Source organism: Petromyzon marinus, unplaced genomic scaffold, assembly GCF_048934315.1.
Source record: "Petromyzon marinus isolate PM22_M1 ecotype Great Lakes invasive population unplaced genomic scaffold, UKy_Petmar_22M1.pri1.0 PM_G_Scaffold_27, whole genome shotgun sequence".
Classification (NCBI taxonomy): domain Eukaryota; kingdom Metazoa; phylum Chordata; class Hyperoartia; order Petromyzontiformes; family Petromyzontidae; genus Petromyzon; species Petromyzon marinus.
Window position 1 is genome coordinate 299,660 of NW_027422839.1, and position 18,675 is coordinate 318,334.

At 50.9% G+C, this 18,675-nt stretch overlaps 1 protein-coding gene across 1 annotated transcript in view; it reads right to left on the reverse strand.

The window, feature by feature from the left end:
- Positions 1 to 11,181, reverse strand: part of LOC142913989 (cadherin-2-like) — a 55,725-nt gene extending 44,544 nt beyond the window's left edge. The window contains exons 1-4 of the mRNA XM_076061115.1: positions 11,042 to 11,181; positions 9,867 to 10,019; positions 8,553 to 8,697; positions 3,142 to 3,311 (exon numbers count right to left, since the gene is read on the reverse strand). Of these exons, the coding sequence (XP_075917230.1) occupies positions 3,142 to 3,311; positions 8,553 to 8,697; positions 9,867 to 9,935 (384 nt within the window). The 5' untranslated portion in view covers positions 9,936 to 10,019; positions 11,042 to 11,181. The remainder of the gene's footprint in view (positions 1 to 3,141; positions 3,312 to 8,552; positions 8,698 to 9,866; positions 10,020 to 11,041) is intronic.
- Between the last annotated feature and the right edge of the window lie 7,494 nt (positions 11,182 to 18,675).

Here is an 18,675-nt window from a genome sequence, read left to right on the forward strand (position 1 = left end):
GGCCGAGTCGACCTAGGGGGGCCCGGGACCAGTTCAGACAATCGTCACACGAACGTTGTGTCCGTGATGTGCGGCAGAAGCCAGATTAAACGATGCGGAAAACTGCATCAGTGCACAAAATGTACCGTATTTGTTTTGCTTTACAGATACAACAACAGTCAGATGTTCTAGACACAGACACACACAGACACACACAGACACACACCTCACACAGACACACACACACAGTAGAGACAAACACACAGACACACAGCCACACACAGACACACACACACAGACACACACACAGTAGAGACAAACACACAGACACACACACAGACACACACAGACACACACACAGACACACACACACAGTAGAGACAAACACACAGACACACACATAGACACACACACAGACACACACCTCACAGAGACACACACAGTAGAGACAAACACACACACAACAACAACAACCGCCATTCGCCACTAAGTGGCGGTGACGTCACCACGAGGCTTGTGCCAGGCTATGTGCACCCTGAGGCTACGTGAAGTGTCGAACGCCCGCTGGCAGGAGGTCACGAGGCAGACCCAGGTGCCACGGGTCGACTGACTGAGATGACTGGCTGATGCACCACCTGTGCCCCCTACTGTGCCAACCTGCTGTGCTTTAGCCACCCGGCGCTCCGCTCGTTGTTCTGAGCGTCGCTCCTCCGCCCTCCGTTGTTTTGGAGGGCGACTACCTCCAACTGCCCAGTAGCGTCCTTCACGAGCCTCCTCCACAGAGGCCGATCTTAACACCGCTGGTACCAGTCATCGGCAAGTCAACTCAGCTCCACGTCCTCCTGTACCACATCACTCCATCTCTTCTCTAGCCCGTGCCGCGCTAGCTTAGCCCCCTCGATCCGGCCGAACAAAAGCTGTTTCGGCATGGGGTGGCTGGGCATGCGGGCTACATGACCCAGCCATCGCAGCCTTCCCCGCCGGAGGAGCTCACCGATGGGACCTTGCCCAGATCTCTCAAGGATTTGTGAGCTCCTCACACAATCCAGTCTGGTTAAACCCAGGATGGATCGTAGGCAGGCCAGCCTAAATGTTTCTAACCGGCGAAGATGTTCCATTAGGGGTGTCCACGTTTCGCAAGCGTAGAGAAGGAAGGGAATGACCGTGGCCGAGAAGACCTGAAGCTTAGTGCGGAGCGACAGATCAGGTAGCTTGCACACGTTATGCAACCGATGAAAAGATATTGCCGCTCGACTGATTCGGAGTGAGACCTCTGCTGTTAAACTGGAGCCAGTCATAAGCACACTGCCCAGGTATGGGAAACTCTCCACTCTCTCCACAACTGCCCCATCACCGATTGGGAGTTGTGGGGGTGGAGTGTCCGATGGTACAAAATATGCAGACAGGTGCTTAGTTTTGGTGGGGCTGATGGTAGGCCCCACCTCTTAGTGGCATGCTCCAGTCTCAGCAGCAGCGTCTCCACCTCCTCCTCTGAATGAGCAGCTATTACCAAATCATCAGCATACATAACGTGGTTGAACATTCGGGAGCCATCCCTTGACCGCACCCGAGCGTCGATCAGCCTCCCATTATATCTGTACCATATGGAGATTCCTCCGGTACAGCTATTGAAGGCTTCACGAACTACGTGGTCAAAATAGATGTTAAATAATGTGGGAGCCAGAGGACATCCCTGTCGCACCCCAAGGTTAACAGGGAATGGCTCTGACTCCCGGCCACGTAGTTTTACCCGGGCCCGCTCACCATCATGAAGGTCCTTAATGATCGTGAGCAGAGGGTCAGGTACTCCAAAAGCACGAAGAACAACCCAGAGCCCAGGCCTACTGATGGTATCATAGGCCTTGACCAGGTCAATAAAGCAGAGATGTAGGTCTTTTTGGAATTCCCTACACCTCTGCTGTAGCAGACGGACAGAAAATATGGCATCTGTGCAGAACCGCCCTTTCCTGAAACCGCATTGGGGCTCTGCAAGCCTCTCCTCAGCGTGCCTGGCAAGGCGATGTTGAATAATCCTTGCCAGGACCTTTCCTGGCACACTGAAGAGTGAGAACCCGTTCAGTGGTCCAGACTGTTGTTATGATGTCATATAGGGCAGTCTGTGCACAAACGCCACCCTCCCTCAGCATTTCGCTTGGGAGATCATCTCTGCCCGTTGCCCTTCCTGGTCTCAGACTCCGGATCGCCCTCAGTACTTCCTCAACAGATGGCACCTCAGGCAGCCACTCACAGGGGGTGACCTCTTCCAAAATTTGAGGCACCGCAGCCTCAGCAGGGTCATCCTCACTTTGTGCCACGATGTTTTCCTGGCTGAGGGATTTTCCCTCCCCCAGGACATCACAGAAATGCTCAGCAAATCTGCAAACCTGTTCCTGGGGGTTGGTGATTGGGTCACCGTTTTTTCCCCTAATGATGGTAATAGGTGTGGCGCTGCAGATTACTTTTTTGTAGTTAAATAGACACACACGCACAGACACACACACAGACACACACACACAGTAGAGACAAACACACAGACACACACACAGACAAACACACAGTAGAGACAAACACACAGACACACACATAGACACAGACTCACACAGACACACACCTCACAGAGACACACAGACACACACAGTAGAGACAAACACACAGACACACACATAGACACACACACAGACACACACACACACACAGACACACACAGACACACACCTCACACAGACAAACACACACTAGAGACAAACACACAGACACACACATAGACACAGACACACACACACAGACACACACAGACAAACACACACTAGAGACAAACACACACACACAGACACACACATAGACATAGACACACACACACACAGACACACACACAGACACACACACAGACACACACAGACGTGATACCCACCTCTCGGTCCAGCCGGACAGTATTGGTGATGATGCCTGTGACTCTGTCGATGGTGAACACGCGGTAGACACAGACACACACACACACAGACACACACACACAGACACACACACACAGACAAACACACACTAGAGACAAACACACACACACACACACAGACACACACAGACACACACACACAGACACACACAGACACACACACAGACATACACACAGACACACACACAGACACACACAGACGTGATACCCACCTCTCGGTCCAGCCGGACAGTATTGGTGATGATGCCTGTGAATCTGTCGATGGTGAACACGCGGTGTGCAGTCACCATGGGAACCTGCAACACTATATGGTAGCGAATCGCTCCGTTGAGCGTCAAGGGGTCATCCATGTCACTCGCCACCACCCTCATCACGAAAGTGCCTGACATGGCCGGAGGGAGAGGGAGGGGAAGGAGTGAGTGTGTGTGAATGTATCTGTGTGTATGTGTGTGTGTGTCTGTGTGTGTGTGTGTCTGTGTGTGTTTGAGTGTGTGAGTGAGTGAGTGTGTGAGTGAGTGTGTATGTGTGAGTGTGTGTATGTGTGTATGTGTGAGTGTGTGAGTGTGTGAGTGTGTATGTGTGTGTATGTGAGTGAGTGTGTATGTGTGAGTGTGTCTGTGTATGTGTGTATGTGTGAGTGTGTGAGTGTGTGTGTGAGTGTGAGTGTGTGAGTGTGTATGTGTGAGTGTGTGAGTGTGTGAGTGTGTATGTGTGAGTGTGTGAGTGTGTGAGTGTGAGTGTGTGTATCTGTGTGTATGTGTGAGTGTATGTGAGTGTGTGAGTGAGTGTGAGTGAGTGTGTAAGTGTGTATGTGTGAGTGTGCATGTGTGAGTGTTTGAGTGTGTATGTGTGTGTGTGAGTGTTTGAGTGTGTATGTGTGAGTGTGTATGTGTGTGAGTGTGTGAGTGAGTGTGTGAGTGTGTGTGTGAGTGAGTGTGTATGTGTGAGTTTGTGTATCTGTGTGTATGTGTGAGTGTATGTGAGTGTGTGAGTGTGAGTGTGTAAGTGTGTATGTGTGAGTGTGTATGTGTGTGTGAGTGTTTGAGTGTGTATGTGTGAGTGTGTGAGTGTGTATGTGTGAATGAGTGTGTGAGTGTGTATGTGTGAGTGTGTATGTGTGTGAGTGTGTGAGTGAGTGTGTGAGTATGTGTGTGTATGTGAGTGAGTGTGTATGTGTGAGTTTGTGTATCTGTGTGTATGTGTGAGTGTATGTGAGTGTGTGAGTGTGTAAGTGTGTATGTGTGTATGTGTGAGTGTGTATGTGTGTGTGAGTGTTTGAGTGTGTATGTGTGAGTGTGTGAGTGTGTATGTGTGAATGAGTGTGTGAGTGTGTATGTGTGAGTGTGTATGTGTGTGTGTGTATGTGTGTATGTGCCGGACGGGCAACTCTGTCGTGGACAGTGCTGTGGGGGGAGGTCCAATTTCGATTGGCTCCTCCCCTCATGGCGTCTGTGTCCACCACAGGGGCTAAACGGGGGCTCTGGACGGGTGCGAGGGGCTGGTAACCCCTCCACCTTCAATTAATTACCACTAAACTACAACTGAAATATATAACTAATAAGCTTGTGCCGGAGGCCCCGGGGGGCCAGGCGTCTATGACGTCTCCTGGCCAAACCCCAATTGGCGGAGCCAGGAGTGACCACGTGGAATGTTCGAACGCTCACTGCGGAGGAGAGGCTGCCACTCCTCTGTCGGGAGCTGGGCCGGTACCGCCTGGATCTATGTGGCATTCAGGAGGTCCGGTGGACCGGTTCTGCCACCATGAGGGTTGGACAGTCCTCTACTCCGGGCAGCAGACTGCCAAACAACAGGGTGTGGCTATTCTTTTGAACAAAAGAATGAAGGGGGCGTGGGAACGTGGCGGTGAGGTGTGGGAAGCTGTAAGCCCCAGGCTAGTTTGGGCTCGCCTTCCCATCAACCGGAGGCGAGGAATGGTGGTCCTGGTTACTTATGCCCCCACCGAAGATGAACATCCGTGGAGGGATGCAGGCAAAGCCGATGAGTCAGATGCCTTCTATGACCTCCTGTCACAGGTGCTGGCTAAAGTGGCCCCTCGGGATAGAGTCATCATGTTGGGTGACTTCAATGCCCGAGTTGGTCATGATGCTGGCACCTGGTCTGGAGTGATTGGAGGGCATGGGCCAGATCAGCTCAATAACATCGGTAGGAGGCTGCTAGATTTTTGTGCAGCCCATGGGCTTGTAATTACCAACACGCTGTTCTGGCATCGGCGCATCCACACAACATCATGGATGCATGCCGGGTCCAAGCAAGAACATCTGCTGGACTACATAGTGACGGACCAGCGGATGCGAGCCCATGTCCTTGACACCAGGACCTACAGTGGAGCTGATCTGCCCTCTGACCATCGACTAGTCATCTGTAAGATGCGCCTGCCATTCTTCCACTCCGGTGGTGGGTGTACACCCAGGACCCCATTCCAACCTAAAGTGGCCTGGTCTCAGTTATCTGATGAAAGTTGCAAGCGAGAATTTCATCATCGCTTGCGGCTGGGATTGGCATCGTCCCCGACTCCTCCTGATGTCGAGGGTAAATGGGCGAGGTTTAGGACTGTGACTCATGCAGCTGCAGCGCCACACCTATTACCATCATTAGGGGAAAAAACGGTGATCCAATCTCTGACCCCCAGGAACAGGTTTGCAGATTTGCTGAGCATTTCTGTGAGGTCCTGGGGGAGGGAAAATCCCTCAGCCAGAAAAACATCGTGGCACAAAGTAAGGATGACCCTGCTGAGGCTGCGGTGCCTCAAATATTGGAAGAAGTCACCCCCTGTGAGTGGCTGCCTGAGGTGCCATCTGTTGAGGAAGTACTGAGGGCGATCCGGAGTCTGAGACCAGGAAGGGCAACGGGCAGAGATGATCTCCCAAGCGAAATGCTGAGGGAGGGGAGCGTTTGTGCACAGACTGCCCTATATGACATCATAACAACAGTCTGGACCACTGGACGGGTTCCGCAGGATTGGAAGGATGCCCTGGTGGTCCCCCTTTTTAAGAAGGGGGACTGCACAGACTGTAACAACTACAGGGGCATTTCACTCCTCAGTGTGCCGGGAAAGGTCCTGGCAAGGATTATTCAGCATCGCCTTGCCAGGCACGCTGAGGAGAGGCTTGCGGAGCCCAAATGCGGTTTCAGGAAAGGGCGGTCCTGCACAGATGCCATATTTTCTGTCCGTCTGCTACAGCAGAGGTGTAGGGAATTCCAAAAAGACCTACATCTCTGCTTTATTGACCTGGTCAAGGCCTATGATACCATCAGTAGGCCTGGGCTCTCGGTTGTTCTTCGTGCTTTTGGAGTACCTGACCCTCTGCTCACAATCATTAAGGACCTTCATGATGGTGAGCGGGCCCGGGTAAAACTACATGGCCGGGAGTCAGAGCCATTCCCTGTACACCTTGGGGTGCGACAGGGATGTCCTCTGGCTCCCACATTATTTAACATCTATTTTGACCACGTAGTTCGTGAAGCCTTCAATAGCTGTACCGGGGGAATCTCCATATGGTACAGATATAATGGGAGGCTGATCGATGCCCGGGTGCGGTCAAGGGATGGCTCCCTATTGCTCAACCACGTTATGTATGCTGATGATTTGGTAATAGCTGCTCATTCAGAGGAGGAGTTGGAGACGCTGCTGCTGAGACTGGAGCGTGCCACTAAGAGGTGGGGCCTTACCATCAGCCCCACCATAACTAAGCACCTGCCTGGGTATTTTGTACCATCGGACACTACACCCCCACAACTCCCAATCGGTGATGGGGCAGTTGTGGAGCGAGTGGAGAGTTTCCCATACCTGGGCAGTGTGCTTATGACCGGCTCCAGTTTAACAGCAGAGGTCTCACTCAATCAGTCGAGCGGCAATATCTTTTCATCGGTTGCGTAACGCTGTGTGGAAGCTACCTGGTCTGTTGCTCCGCACTAAGCTTCAGGTCTTCTCGGCCACGGTCATTCCCTCCCTTCTCTACGCTTGCGAAACGTGGACCCCCTATTGAAACATCTTCGCCGGTTAGAAACATTTAGGATAGCCTGTCTACGATCCATCCTGGGTTTAACCAGGCTGGATTGTGTGAGGAGCTCACAAATCCTTGAAAGATCTGGGCAAGGTCCCATCGGTGAGCTCCTCCGGCGGGCACGATGGCTGGGTCATTTAGCCCGCATGCCCAGCCACCGCATGCCGAAACAGCTTTTGTTTGGCCGGATTGAGGGGGTTAAGCGGACGCGGCATGGGCTAGAGAAGAGATGGAGTGATGTGGTACAGGAGGACGTGGAGCTGAGTGGACTTGCCGATGACTGGTACCAGCGGTGTCAAGATAGGCCTCTGTGGAGGAGGCTCGTGAAGGATGCTATTGGGCAGTTGGAGGTAGTTGCCCTCCAACAACAACGGAGGGCGGAGGAGCGACACTCACAACAACGAGCAGAGCGCCGGGTGGCTAAAGCACAGCAGGTTGGCACAGTAGGGGGCACAGGTGGTGCATCAGCCAGTCATCTCAGTCAGTCGACCTGTGACATCTAGGTCTGCCCCGTGACCTCCTGCCAGCGGGCGTTCGACACTTCACATGGCCTCAGGGTGCACATAGCCTGGCACAAGCGTCGTGGTGACGTCACCGCCACTTAGTGGCGAATGGCGGTTGTTGTGTGAGTGAGTGTGTCTGTGTGTGTGTACCTGTGAGTGTGTGAGTGAGTGTATGAGTGTATGAGTGAGTGTGTTTGAGTGTATGAGTGAGTGAGTATATGAGTGAGTGAGTGCATGAGTGAGTGTGTGAGTGAGTGAGTGTATGAGTGAGTGTGTGAGTGTATGAGTGAGTGTATGAGTGAGTGTATGAGTGAGTGTATGAGTTAGTGAGTGTATGAGTGAGTGTATGAGTGAGTGTGTGAGTGTATGAGTGAGTGTATGAGTGAGTGTATGAGCAAGTGTGTGAGTGAGTGTGTGAGTGAGTGTATGAGTGAGTGAGTGTATGAGTGAGTGTATGAGTGAGTGTATGAGTAAGTGAGTGTATGAGTGAGTGAGTGTGTGAGTGAGTGTATGAGTGAGTGAGTGTGTGAGTGAGTGTATGAGTTAGTGAGTGTATGAGTGAGTGTATGAGTGAGTGTATGAGTTAGTGAGTGTATGTGTGAGTGAGTGCATGAGTGAGTGTGTGAGTGAGTGGTTGCCATGGCGACATCATCGTCATCATCCTCGCCATCGTCGTCGTCATCATCATCGTCATCATCATCGTCGCCATCGTCATAATCATCATCATCGTCATCATCATCGTCGTCATCGTTATCATCGTCATCATCGTCATCATCATCGTCATCATCATCATCATCGTCGCCATCGTCATCATCATCGTCGTCATCATCATCGTTATCATCGTCATCGTCATCATCGTCATCGTCATCATCATCGTCATCATCATCGTCATCATCGTCATCATCGTCATCGTCATGATCGTCGTCATCATCGTCATCACCATCATCGTCATCATCATCATCATCGTCATCATCGTCATCGTCATGATCGTCGTCATCGTCATCATCGTCATCATCATCATCAACATCATCGTCATCATCATCATCATCGTCATCATCATCATCATCGTCATCATCGTCATCATCGTCAGCGCACCTCGCGGGGATCCTTCGACGACGCTGCTGTGAAAGACTTCCTTGGCGAACGTGGGACGGTTGTCGTTGACGTCAATGACATCAACGACGAGGTCCACTGGCTTCTCCAGATGACGCCCACTCGTGTCCACAGCGTAGCACTTGAGCTGCAGTCACAACACTGTGGTGTAGTAGTGTATAGTGTAGTAGTGTATAGTGTAGTAGTGTATAGTGTAGTAGTGTATAGTGTAGTAGTGTATAGTGTAGTAGTGTATAGTGTAGTATAGTGTAGTGTAGTAGTGTATAGTATAGTAGTGTATAGTGTAGTAGTGTATAGTGTAGTAGTGTATAGTAGTGTAGTGTATAGTGTAGTGTATATAGTGTAGTGTATATAGTGTAGTGTATAGTGTAGAAGTGTATAGTGTAGTAGTGTATAGTGTAGTAGTGTATAGTGTAGTAGTGTATAGTGTAGTAGTGTATAGTGTAGTAGTGTATAGTGTAGTAGTGTATAGTGTAGTAGTGTATAGTGTAGTAGTGTATAGTGTAGTAGTGTATAGTGTAGTAGTGTATAGTGTAGTATAGTGTAGTGTAGTAGTGTATAGTATAGTAGTGTATAGTGTAGTAGTGTATAGTGTAGTCGTGTATATAGTGTAGTAGTGTATAGTGTAGTAGTGTATAGTGTAGTAGTGTATAGTGTAGTGGTGTATAGTGTAGTAGTGTATAGTGTAGTGTATAGTGTAGTAGTGTATAGTGTAGTAGTGTATAGTGTAGTGTATAGTGTAGTAGTGTATAGTGTAGTAGTGTATAGTGTAGTGTATAGTGTAGTGTATAGTGTAGTGCATAGTCTAGTAGTGTATAGTGTAGTAGTGTATAGTGTAGTAGTGTATAGTGTAGTGTAGTAGTGTATAGTGTAGTAGTGTAGTGTATAGTGTAGTGTAGTGTATAGTGTAGTAGTGTATAGTGTAGTGTATAGTGTAGTAGTGTATAGTGTAGTGTATAGTGTAGTGTATAGTGTAGTGTATAGTGTAGTGTAGTGTATAGTGTAGTAGTGTATAGTGTAGTGTATAGTGTAGTGTATAGTGTAGTGTATGGTGTAGTGTATAGTGTAGCATAGTAGTGTAGTGTATAGTGTAATGTATAGTAGTGTAGTGTATAGTGTAGTGTATGGTGTAGTGTATAGTGTAGTGTATAGTGTAGTAGTGTAGTGTATGGTGTAGTGTATAGTGTAGTGTATAGTGTAGTGTATAGTGTAGTAGTGTAGTGTATGGTGTAGTAGTGTAGTGTATAGTATATGGTGTAGCAGTGCATAGTGTAGTGTAGCGTGAGTGGTCCGTACCCGATACTGAGCGATCACCTCCCGGTCCAGGCTCCTGGTGACTGAGACTCTCCCCGTCACGGTGTCCATGACGAACAACCCCACGGGATGCTGGTCGGCGCCGTCCCCCAGCAAGGCATAGCGGATGTCCACCCCGGCGGTGTCGGACTTCACCTGTTGGGGTGCCGTGACGAACGTGGGGGCGGCGATGATGCTGTGACGGCTGCTCCTACGCTGGACTTCTTCCAGCGCTCTCACGCTCACCTCACCCTCGACTCTCGACAATGCCCCACAGACCTCCCACGGCGGCGTGCGGATGTCTCGGCTGTCCGCGTCTCGTCGATTCGTTGACCTTTCCCTGGACTCTGCGCCACCGCCAGAAGCGTTTCTGTCACCCCCCACCGTGCCCCCTACTGAGCGTGGCAGAAAAGAGCTTCCCGGCTCTACGGATTCCTCCCCCTCCTCCTCCTCTACCTCCTCCTCCTCGTCTCTCTGGTCCAGCTCCACCACCTCCACCTTCTCCACGCGTCCTAACCTTAGGCTAGGGTTAGTTTAGGGCTAGTTAAGGGCTAGTTAAGGGCTAGTTCAGGGTTAGTTTAGGGTTAGTTTATGGTTAGGTTAGGGTTAGTTGAGGGTTAGTTTAGGGTTAAGTTAGGGTTAGGTTAGTTAATGGTTAGGTTAGGGTTAGTTTAGGGTTAGTTTAGGGTTAGTTAAGGGTTAGGTTAGGGTTAGTATAGAGTTAGTTCATGGTTAGTTTAGGGTTAGTTTAGGGTTAGGTTAGGGTTAGTATAGAGTTAGTTCATGGTTAGGTTAGGGTTAGTTTAGGGTTAGTTGAGGGCTAGTTTAGAGTTAGTTAATGGTTAGGTTAGGGCTAGTTGAGGGTTATGTTAGGGGTAGGTTAGGGTTAGGTTAGGGTTAGTTTAGGGTTAGTTTAAGAGTTAGTTCATGGTTAGGTTAGGGTTAGTTGAGGGTTAGTTTAGGGTTAAGTTAGGGTTAGGTTAGAGTTAGTTAATGGTTAGGTTAGGGTTAGTTGAGGGTCATGTTAGGGTTAGTTTAGGGCTAGTTGAGGGCTAGTTTAGAGTTAGTTAATGGTTAGGTTAGGGCTAGTTGAGGGTTATGTTAGGGGTAGGTTAGGGCTAGGATGAGGTTATACGACAATAAGAATGAGAACGCGCCACGTCCATCACACAGCGCACCTGCACCAGCAGCTTGGGGAAGGGCCCGCGGTCATTCTCGGGCACGGACACCTTGGGGATGAGCCAGGCCCGTCTCCAGCGACGACGACTCGCACCTTGGCCTGGCTGCTGGAACCTCACCACCACCTCCTCCACCTCCTTCTCCACCTCCACCACCTCCACCTCCTTCTCCACCTCCTTCACCTCCTCCTCGTCTCTCTCTTCCTCCACCTCCTTCTCCACCTCCTCCTCATTTCTCTCCTCCAGCTCCACCACCTCCACCTCCTTCTCCACCTCCTTCACCTCCTCCTCATCTCTCTCTTCCTCCACCTCCTCCTCCACCTCCTTCTCCACCTCCTTCTCCACCTCCTCCTCCTCATTTCTCTCCTCCAGCTCCACCACCTCCACCTCCTTCACCTCCTCCTCGTCTCTCTCCTCCTCCACCTCCTCCTCCACCTCCTCCTCGTCTCTCTCCTCCTCCACCTCCTCCACCTCCTTCTCCACCTCCTCGTCTCTCTCCTCCTCCTCCTCCTCCTCCTCCACCTCCTCTACCTCCTCCTCCACCTCCTTCTCAACCTCCTCCTCCACCTCCTCCACCTCCTTCTCCACCTCCTCCTCGTCTCTCTCCTCCAGCTGCACCACCTCCACCACCTCCACGCGTCTCTCCCCGCGCTCTCCCTGTGCGGGGTGCGGTGAAGACGACACCAAACGTCATCGTGAGCGAGGCCACTTCATTCCTTTTGTCGGCTGGTGGAGGGATTCTTAACGACACGGAATTTGGCCAGATAGTGACGCGTGTGTGTACGTGTGTGTGTATGTGTGTAAGTGTGTGTGTACGTGTGTGTGTGTCTCTGTGTGTACGTGTGTGTGTATGCGTGTAAGTGTGTGTGTACGTGTGTGCCGGACGGGCAACGCTGTCGTGGGCAGTGCCGTGGGGGGAGGGCGAATTCCGATTGGCTTTTTGTCCCATGTAACCACCACAGCAGCTAATTGGGGGCTCTGGATGGGTGCGAGGGGCTGGTAACCCCTCCACCTTCAATTAATTACCACTAAACCACGTTTAAAATATCTAATTAATAAGCTTGTACACGAGGCCTCGGGGGGATAAGCATCTATGACGTCTCCTGGCGAAAACTCCATTTGGCAGAGCCAGGAGACTGAATCCTTACCCTCGGGGCTCCTCAAGAAACAACAAAAAACCACTGTGTGGCCACGTGGAATGTTCGAACGCTCACTGCGGAGGAGAGGCTGCCACTCCTCTGTCGGGAGCTGGACCGGTAGCGCCTGGATCTCTGTGGTATTCAGGAGGTCCGATGGACCGGCTCTGGCTCCTGCCACCATGAGAGGTGGACAGTCCTCTCCTCGGGGCAGCAGACTGCCAAACAACAGGGTGTGTCTCTTCTTCTGAATAAAAGAATGAATGAGGCGTGGGAGCGTGGCGGTGAGGTGTGGGAAGCTGTAAGCCCCAGGCTACTCTGGGCTCGCCTTCCCATCAACCAGAGGCGAAGAATGGTGGTAGTGGTTACTTATGCCCCCACTGAAAACGAACATCCATGGAGGGATGCAGGCAAGGCCGATGAGTCAGCTGCCTTCTATGACCTCCTGTCACAGGCGCTAGCTAAAGTGACCCCTCGGGATAGTCATCTTGGTCATGATGCGGGCACCTGGTCTGGAGTAATTAGAAGGCATGGACCAGATCAGCTCAATAACAACGGCAGGAGGCTGCTAGATTTTTGTGTAGCCCATGGGCTTGTAATTACCAAATGTGTTTCCATCATCGGCGCATCCACACTACATCATGGATGCATGCCAGGTCTAAGCAAGAACATCTGCTGGACTACAGTGACGGAACAGCGGATGCGGGCCCATGTCCTTGACACCAGGACCTACCATGGAGCTGATCTGCCCACTGACCATCGACTTGTCATCTGTAAGATGCACCTGCCATTCTTCCACTCCGGCGGTGGGTGTACACCCAGGAACCCATTCAAACCCACAGTGGCCTGGTCTCAGCTAGCTGATGAAAGTTGCAAGCGAGAATTTCATCATCGCTTGCGGCTGGGGTTGGCATCGTCCCTGACTCCTCCTGATGTCGAGGGGAAATGGACGAGGTTTAGGACTGTGGCTCATGCAGCTGCAATGGCCGCTTTGGGTACACAGTCCAGACCTTCCCAGAGACCCTGGCTGACAGAGGAGGTGTTCAAGCTGGCTGAGAAAAAGTGACAGGCCCCCTCTCATCGGCTACAGCATCCCATGTCGGATAATGAGGAGGCTTACCGCAGCCTTCGCTCGGACGTTCGGAGAGCCGTGAGGCGCTGCAAGGATGGGTGGTGGCCGCGGGTTGCTGAGGAGATGGAGTCTGCATCAGCGGCCCGCGATCACAAATCGCTCTTTAATTACATCATAAAAGTAACCTGCAGCCCCACACCTATTACCATTTTAGGGGAAAGAACGGTGATCCAATCTCCGACCCCCAGCAACAGGTTTTCAGATTTGTTGAGCATTTCTGTGAGGTCCTGGGGGAGGGGAAATCCCTCACCCAGGAAAACAACATGGGACAAAGTGGTGATGACCCTACCGAGGCTGCGTTGCCTCAAATATTGGAGGAAGAAGTCACCCCCTGTGAGTGGCTGGCTGAGGTGCCATCTGTTGAGGAAGTACTGAAGGCGATCCAGAGTCTGAGACCAGGAAAGGCACCGGGCAGAGATGATCTCCTAAGCGAAATGCTGAGGGAGGGTGGCGTTTGTGCACAGACTGCCCTATATGACATCATAACAACAGTCTGGACCACTGGACGGGTACCGCAGGATTGGAAGGATGCCCTGGTGGTCCCCTTCTTTAAGAAGGGGGACCGCACAGACTGTAACAACTACAGGGGCACCTCACTCCTCAGTGTGCCGGGAAAGGTCCTGGCAAGGATTATTCAGCATCGCCTTGCCAGGCACGCTGAGGAGAGGCTTGCGGAGCCCCAACGCGGTTTCAGGAAAGGGCGGTCCTGCACAGATGCCATATTTTCTGTCCGTCTGCTACAGCAGAGATGTAGGGAATTCCAACAGGACCTACATTTCTGCTTTATTGACCTGGTCAAGACCTATGATACCATCAGTAGGCCTGGGCTCTGGGTTGTTCTTCGTACTTTTGGAGTCCCTGACCCTCTGCTCAAGATCATTAAGGACCTTCATGATGGTGAGCGGGCCCGGGTAAAACTACGTGGCAGGGAGTCAGAGCCATTCCCTGTACACCTTGGGGTGCGACAGGGACAAGTGCTGTTAAGTGCTGTTAGCGAGTAGCAGCACCTATGAAGGCTACCGACACTGTGGCACACGAGGGGGCGGGTGGCCAGCACCAGGCCCGGCCGCCTTTGTCTCCCCCAGTGCTAGCGATGTTCACCGCTCTACTACACCGCCACACCGGCTACTTATTTGCGGCTGAGTCGGACTGGGGGAGGCCCAGGACCGGTTCAGATAACGGCCGTCACTGGGTGTGGGTTGAGCCGCGAGCGGGAGATAAACTCCCCAAACACCACCAACACCGAGAGAGAGGGGGGGCACAGGGGGGTGAATGAGAGGGGACCCCAGGGGGTGAATGAGAGGGGGACACAGGGGGGTGAATGAGAGGGGACCCCAGGGGGGTGAATGAGAGGGGACTCCAGGGGGTGAATGAGAGGGGACCCCAGGGGGTGAATGAGAGGGGACCCCAGGGGGTGAATGAGAGGGGACCCCAGGGGGTGAATGAGAGGGGACCCCAGGGGGGTGAATGAGAGGGGACCCCAGGGGGTGAATGAGAAGGGACCCCAGGGGGTGAATGAGAGGGGACCCCAGGGGGTGAATGAGAGGGGGTGGGGACCCCAGGGGGTGAATGAGAGGGGACCCTGGGGGGTGAATGAGAGGGGGCCCCAGAGGGGTGAATGAGAGGGGGCCCCAGAGGGGTGAATGAGAGGGGGGGGGACCCCCGTTACCTGAGACTGTTGCTCTGTGATCACCGCCACCGCCGCCACCGCCAGCAGCAGCAGCATCACGCGGCGCTCCATCAGCCTCACCCACGGGGTTATCTCTTCAGTGCCACACTCACTGATGCTGCTGCTCATGGCGACATTAAGCGGGAAGTGACATCATCAGGTGACATTTAAAGGGAAGTGACATCATCAGGTGATATTAACAGGGAAGTGACATCATCAGGCGACATTAAGAGGGAAGTGACATCATCAGGCGACATTAAAAAGGAAGTGACATCATCAGGCGACATTAAAAGGGAAGTGACATCATCAGGCGATATTAACAGGGAAGTGCCATCATCAGGCGACATTAAGAGGAAAGTGACATCATCAGGCGACATTAAGGGGGAAGTGACATCATCAGGCGACATTAAGAGGGAAGTGACATCATCAGGCGACATTAAGAGGGAAGTGACATCATCAGGCGACATTAAGAGGGAAGTGACATCATCAGGCTATATTAACATGTACGTGACTACGAGATTACGAGTTAAATGTTCTTGCTGTGGTTTTCACACCTGACGGTGATTGCTTGTGTTGCGGTCGAAACGTCGTAAGAATTTTATTGTTTTATATTTTTTTATTATTTTATTGTTTCCCTTCTACGTGGTGACTTTACCGAAAGAACAAAGAATATGAATCGCTGCAGTCACGAAAGATTTAAATAATTAATTAAAGCCTCAAGAGATTGTGCCGCGTGCAAAAGAGCGTCGCGTAACCGATCACTCAGGAGTGGGACCTGCGCCTTTAGTGGCACCCCGACGTGAAACGAGCACACGGCACCAACTGTCCCCACTTCCTGAAACGGAACGGGGTTTTACAATCGATGCACGTACAACTAGTCTCAATGATTGTTGCGCAACAGGAGTGCTTCAGGAGAGCATCAGCGAGGTTTTACTGTTCCTCCTCCACTGGAGGGGCGCAGGCTACAGCACAGCGGTTTACCACCAGGCACTCCGTAGTTTGGGTTGTGTGGACACAACATCGCAGGGCTGTGAGACTTCTTGAAGGAGGAGATGTGGCACATCAGCCTGTTGATGTTTTGATTTAAAGCTTTCGTTACTGCAGTAATTCATATTCTTAGCTCTTTCGGTAAAGTCACGTTGAAGGGAAACAATAAAATAATAAAATATATATTGTGTTTTATATATATTTTATTGTTTTATTGTTTCCCTTCAACGTGACTTTACCGAAAGAGCTAAGAATATGAATTACTGCAGTCACGAAAGCTTTAAATCAAGAGTCCATCTATGTTCTGAAAAGAGGAGGGGGGAGACGAAAAATTAATTTATGCTGTCTGAAAGCCACCGTAAGCGTGAACAATCAATTAAGACCTGAAGTGGTTTATCAAATCCTTCCAATGATTGCTAAGCCAGAGTCCATTTTCTCGGTTGAAATTGTCTCTGTGTTTGTATATGTGGATAGCCTCATGAACAAATCTCTCATGGTAGCCAGATGGATTGCAAAGAACCTCTGTCTTGGAGAAGTCAATGTCATGTGAGCCTACTGAATTATAACAGTGATCTGCCATGGCCGAGGTGTTGGTCCTACCGTGTTTAAGGTCTGCTTTGTGTTCACGAATGCGGTCCGAGACATGGCGTTTGGTTTCTCCAATGTAACTACTACCACAGAGGCAACTTAGTTTGTAGACACCAGGGTACTGTATGTCGTGATAGCGAACTAATGCGTATAATGCTCCCACATTTATAATGAACTTACGTGGGTGACTACTATTGATTCCCATGTCACAGGGCTATACCTAATACATGAAAACTTGAAATGAAACTTGAAATAACAGACTGTTGAGGCAATTGCTGTTGGCGAGTAACAGCGTCTATGAAGGCTGGCACAGCACACGAGCAGTGGGTGGCCAACAGCAGGCCCGGCCACCAGAGACCCACAGAGACCCACAGGGACACATAGAGACTGACAGAGACACACAGAGACCCACAGAGACTCAGAGAGACCGACAGAGACACACAGAGACCCAGAGACACCCACAGAGACACACTGAGATACACAGAGACCAACAGACACAGAGACTCATAGAGACCCACAGGGACACACAGAGACCCGTAGAGACCCGTAGAGACTCATAGAGACCCATATAGACCCAGAGTGACTGAGACTCGTAGACACCCATAGAGGCTCAGGGACTCACAGAGACCCATAGAGACACCATCACCACCACCATCACAACCATGATCATCACCACCATCACAACCACCACCACGATCACACTGCACCAGGTACTCATTTAAAGCCATGCCGACCCATGGAAAGCGGTTAAAATATTCGGCACCATTATTGGTCGAGAGTGGGGAGGAATTGAACTCTGTTCACTGGGTTCGCAACACAGCGTTGCAAGCCACCACACTGCCGCTCCCCATTAGGACGACGCACACGGCATTGACAACCTTGATGCTTCCGGTTGCTTGCGATGAAGTGACCAGTTGGCTCAGCCTGTCAAGAGCACCGAGCTGTACTGCTGAGACCATGAGTTTGAAATTCAGGCAACTTGCTTGTGATTTTAAACCAGGTTTCTCAAGCGTATTGCATTTGGCTAAATTCCAGCTGAGAATGAAAATATCAGTTTCACTCTCGTACGTGAAACATTTTTCTCGGTGGCAGGGCGTGTGGGGAGGTGCTGCTCATGACTGTTTGGGGGGGGGGGGGTGGTGGTGACACGTGGCCCCCCAATGATCCGATCAAAATCCCTCATTTCGATCGGATCATTGGGGTTTACAGTGAGGGAAAAAAAGTATTTGATCCCCTGCTGATTTTGTACGTTTGCCCACTGACAAAGAAATATAATTTTAAGAAATATAATTTTAATGGTAGGTTTATTTGAACAGTGAGAGATAGAATAACAACAACAAAATCCAGAAAAATGCATGTCAAAAATGCTATAAATTGATTTGCATTTTAATGAGGGAAATAAGTATTTGACCCCCTCTCAATCAGAAAGATTTCTGGCTCCCAGGTGTCTTTTATACAGGTAACGAGCTGAGATTAGGAGCACACTCTTAAAGGGAGTGCTCCTAATCTCAGCTCGTTACCTGTATAAAAGACACCTGTCCACAGAAGCAATCAATCAATCAATCAGATCCCAAAGTCTCCACCAGTCAACGCCCTACCTGGTTGATTGACGTTGAGAGACCACGCCCACACACGTGATCGTCTAACGTGGTCGATTCCCACGTCTACACAGTCGGAATCGATTAATGAAGGCTCATTTTAGACCACTGTTGATTCCCATGTTATCCCAATGCAAATCGATTTTATTAGCCTAAGCCACAAATAAATCGATTCTCATGTTATCCCAATGGAAATCGACTCATACATTCGTAACTCTACTATAATCGATTCCTAATGTTATCCCATTAGGAATCGGCGCGAGTATAGTTAATCGAAATTTAAATCGATTTTCTCTGCAGGTGACTTGGCGCAGCAACCACGGTGAGCCGAGCCGATCGATACATCATCGGGTGCCAGGTTGTGGTGGAAGTGGGGAGCGGTGGTGCAGTGGTTAGCGCACTGTGTGTGTGTGGGGAGCGGTGGTGCGGTGGTTAGCGCACTGTGTGTGTGTGGGGGAGCGGTGGTGCAGTGGTTAGCGCACTGTGTGTGTGTGGGGAGCGGTGGTGCAGTGGTTAGCGCACTG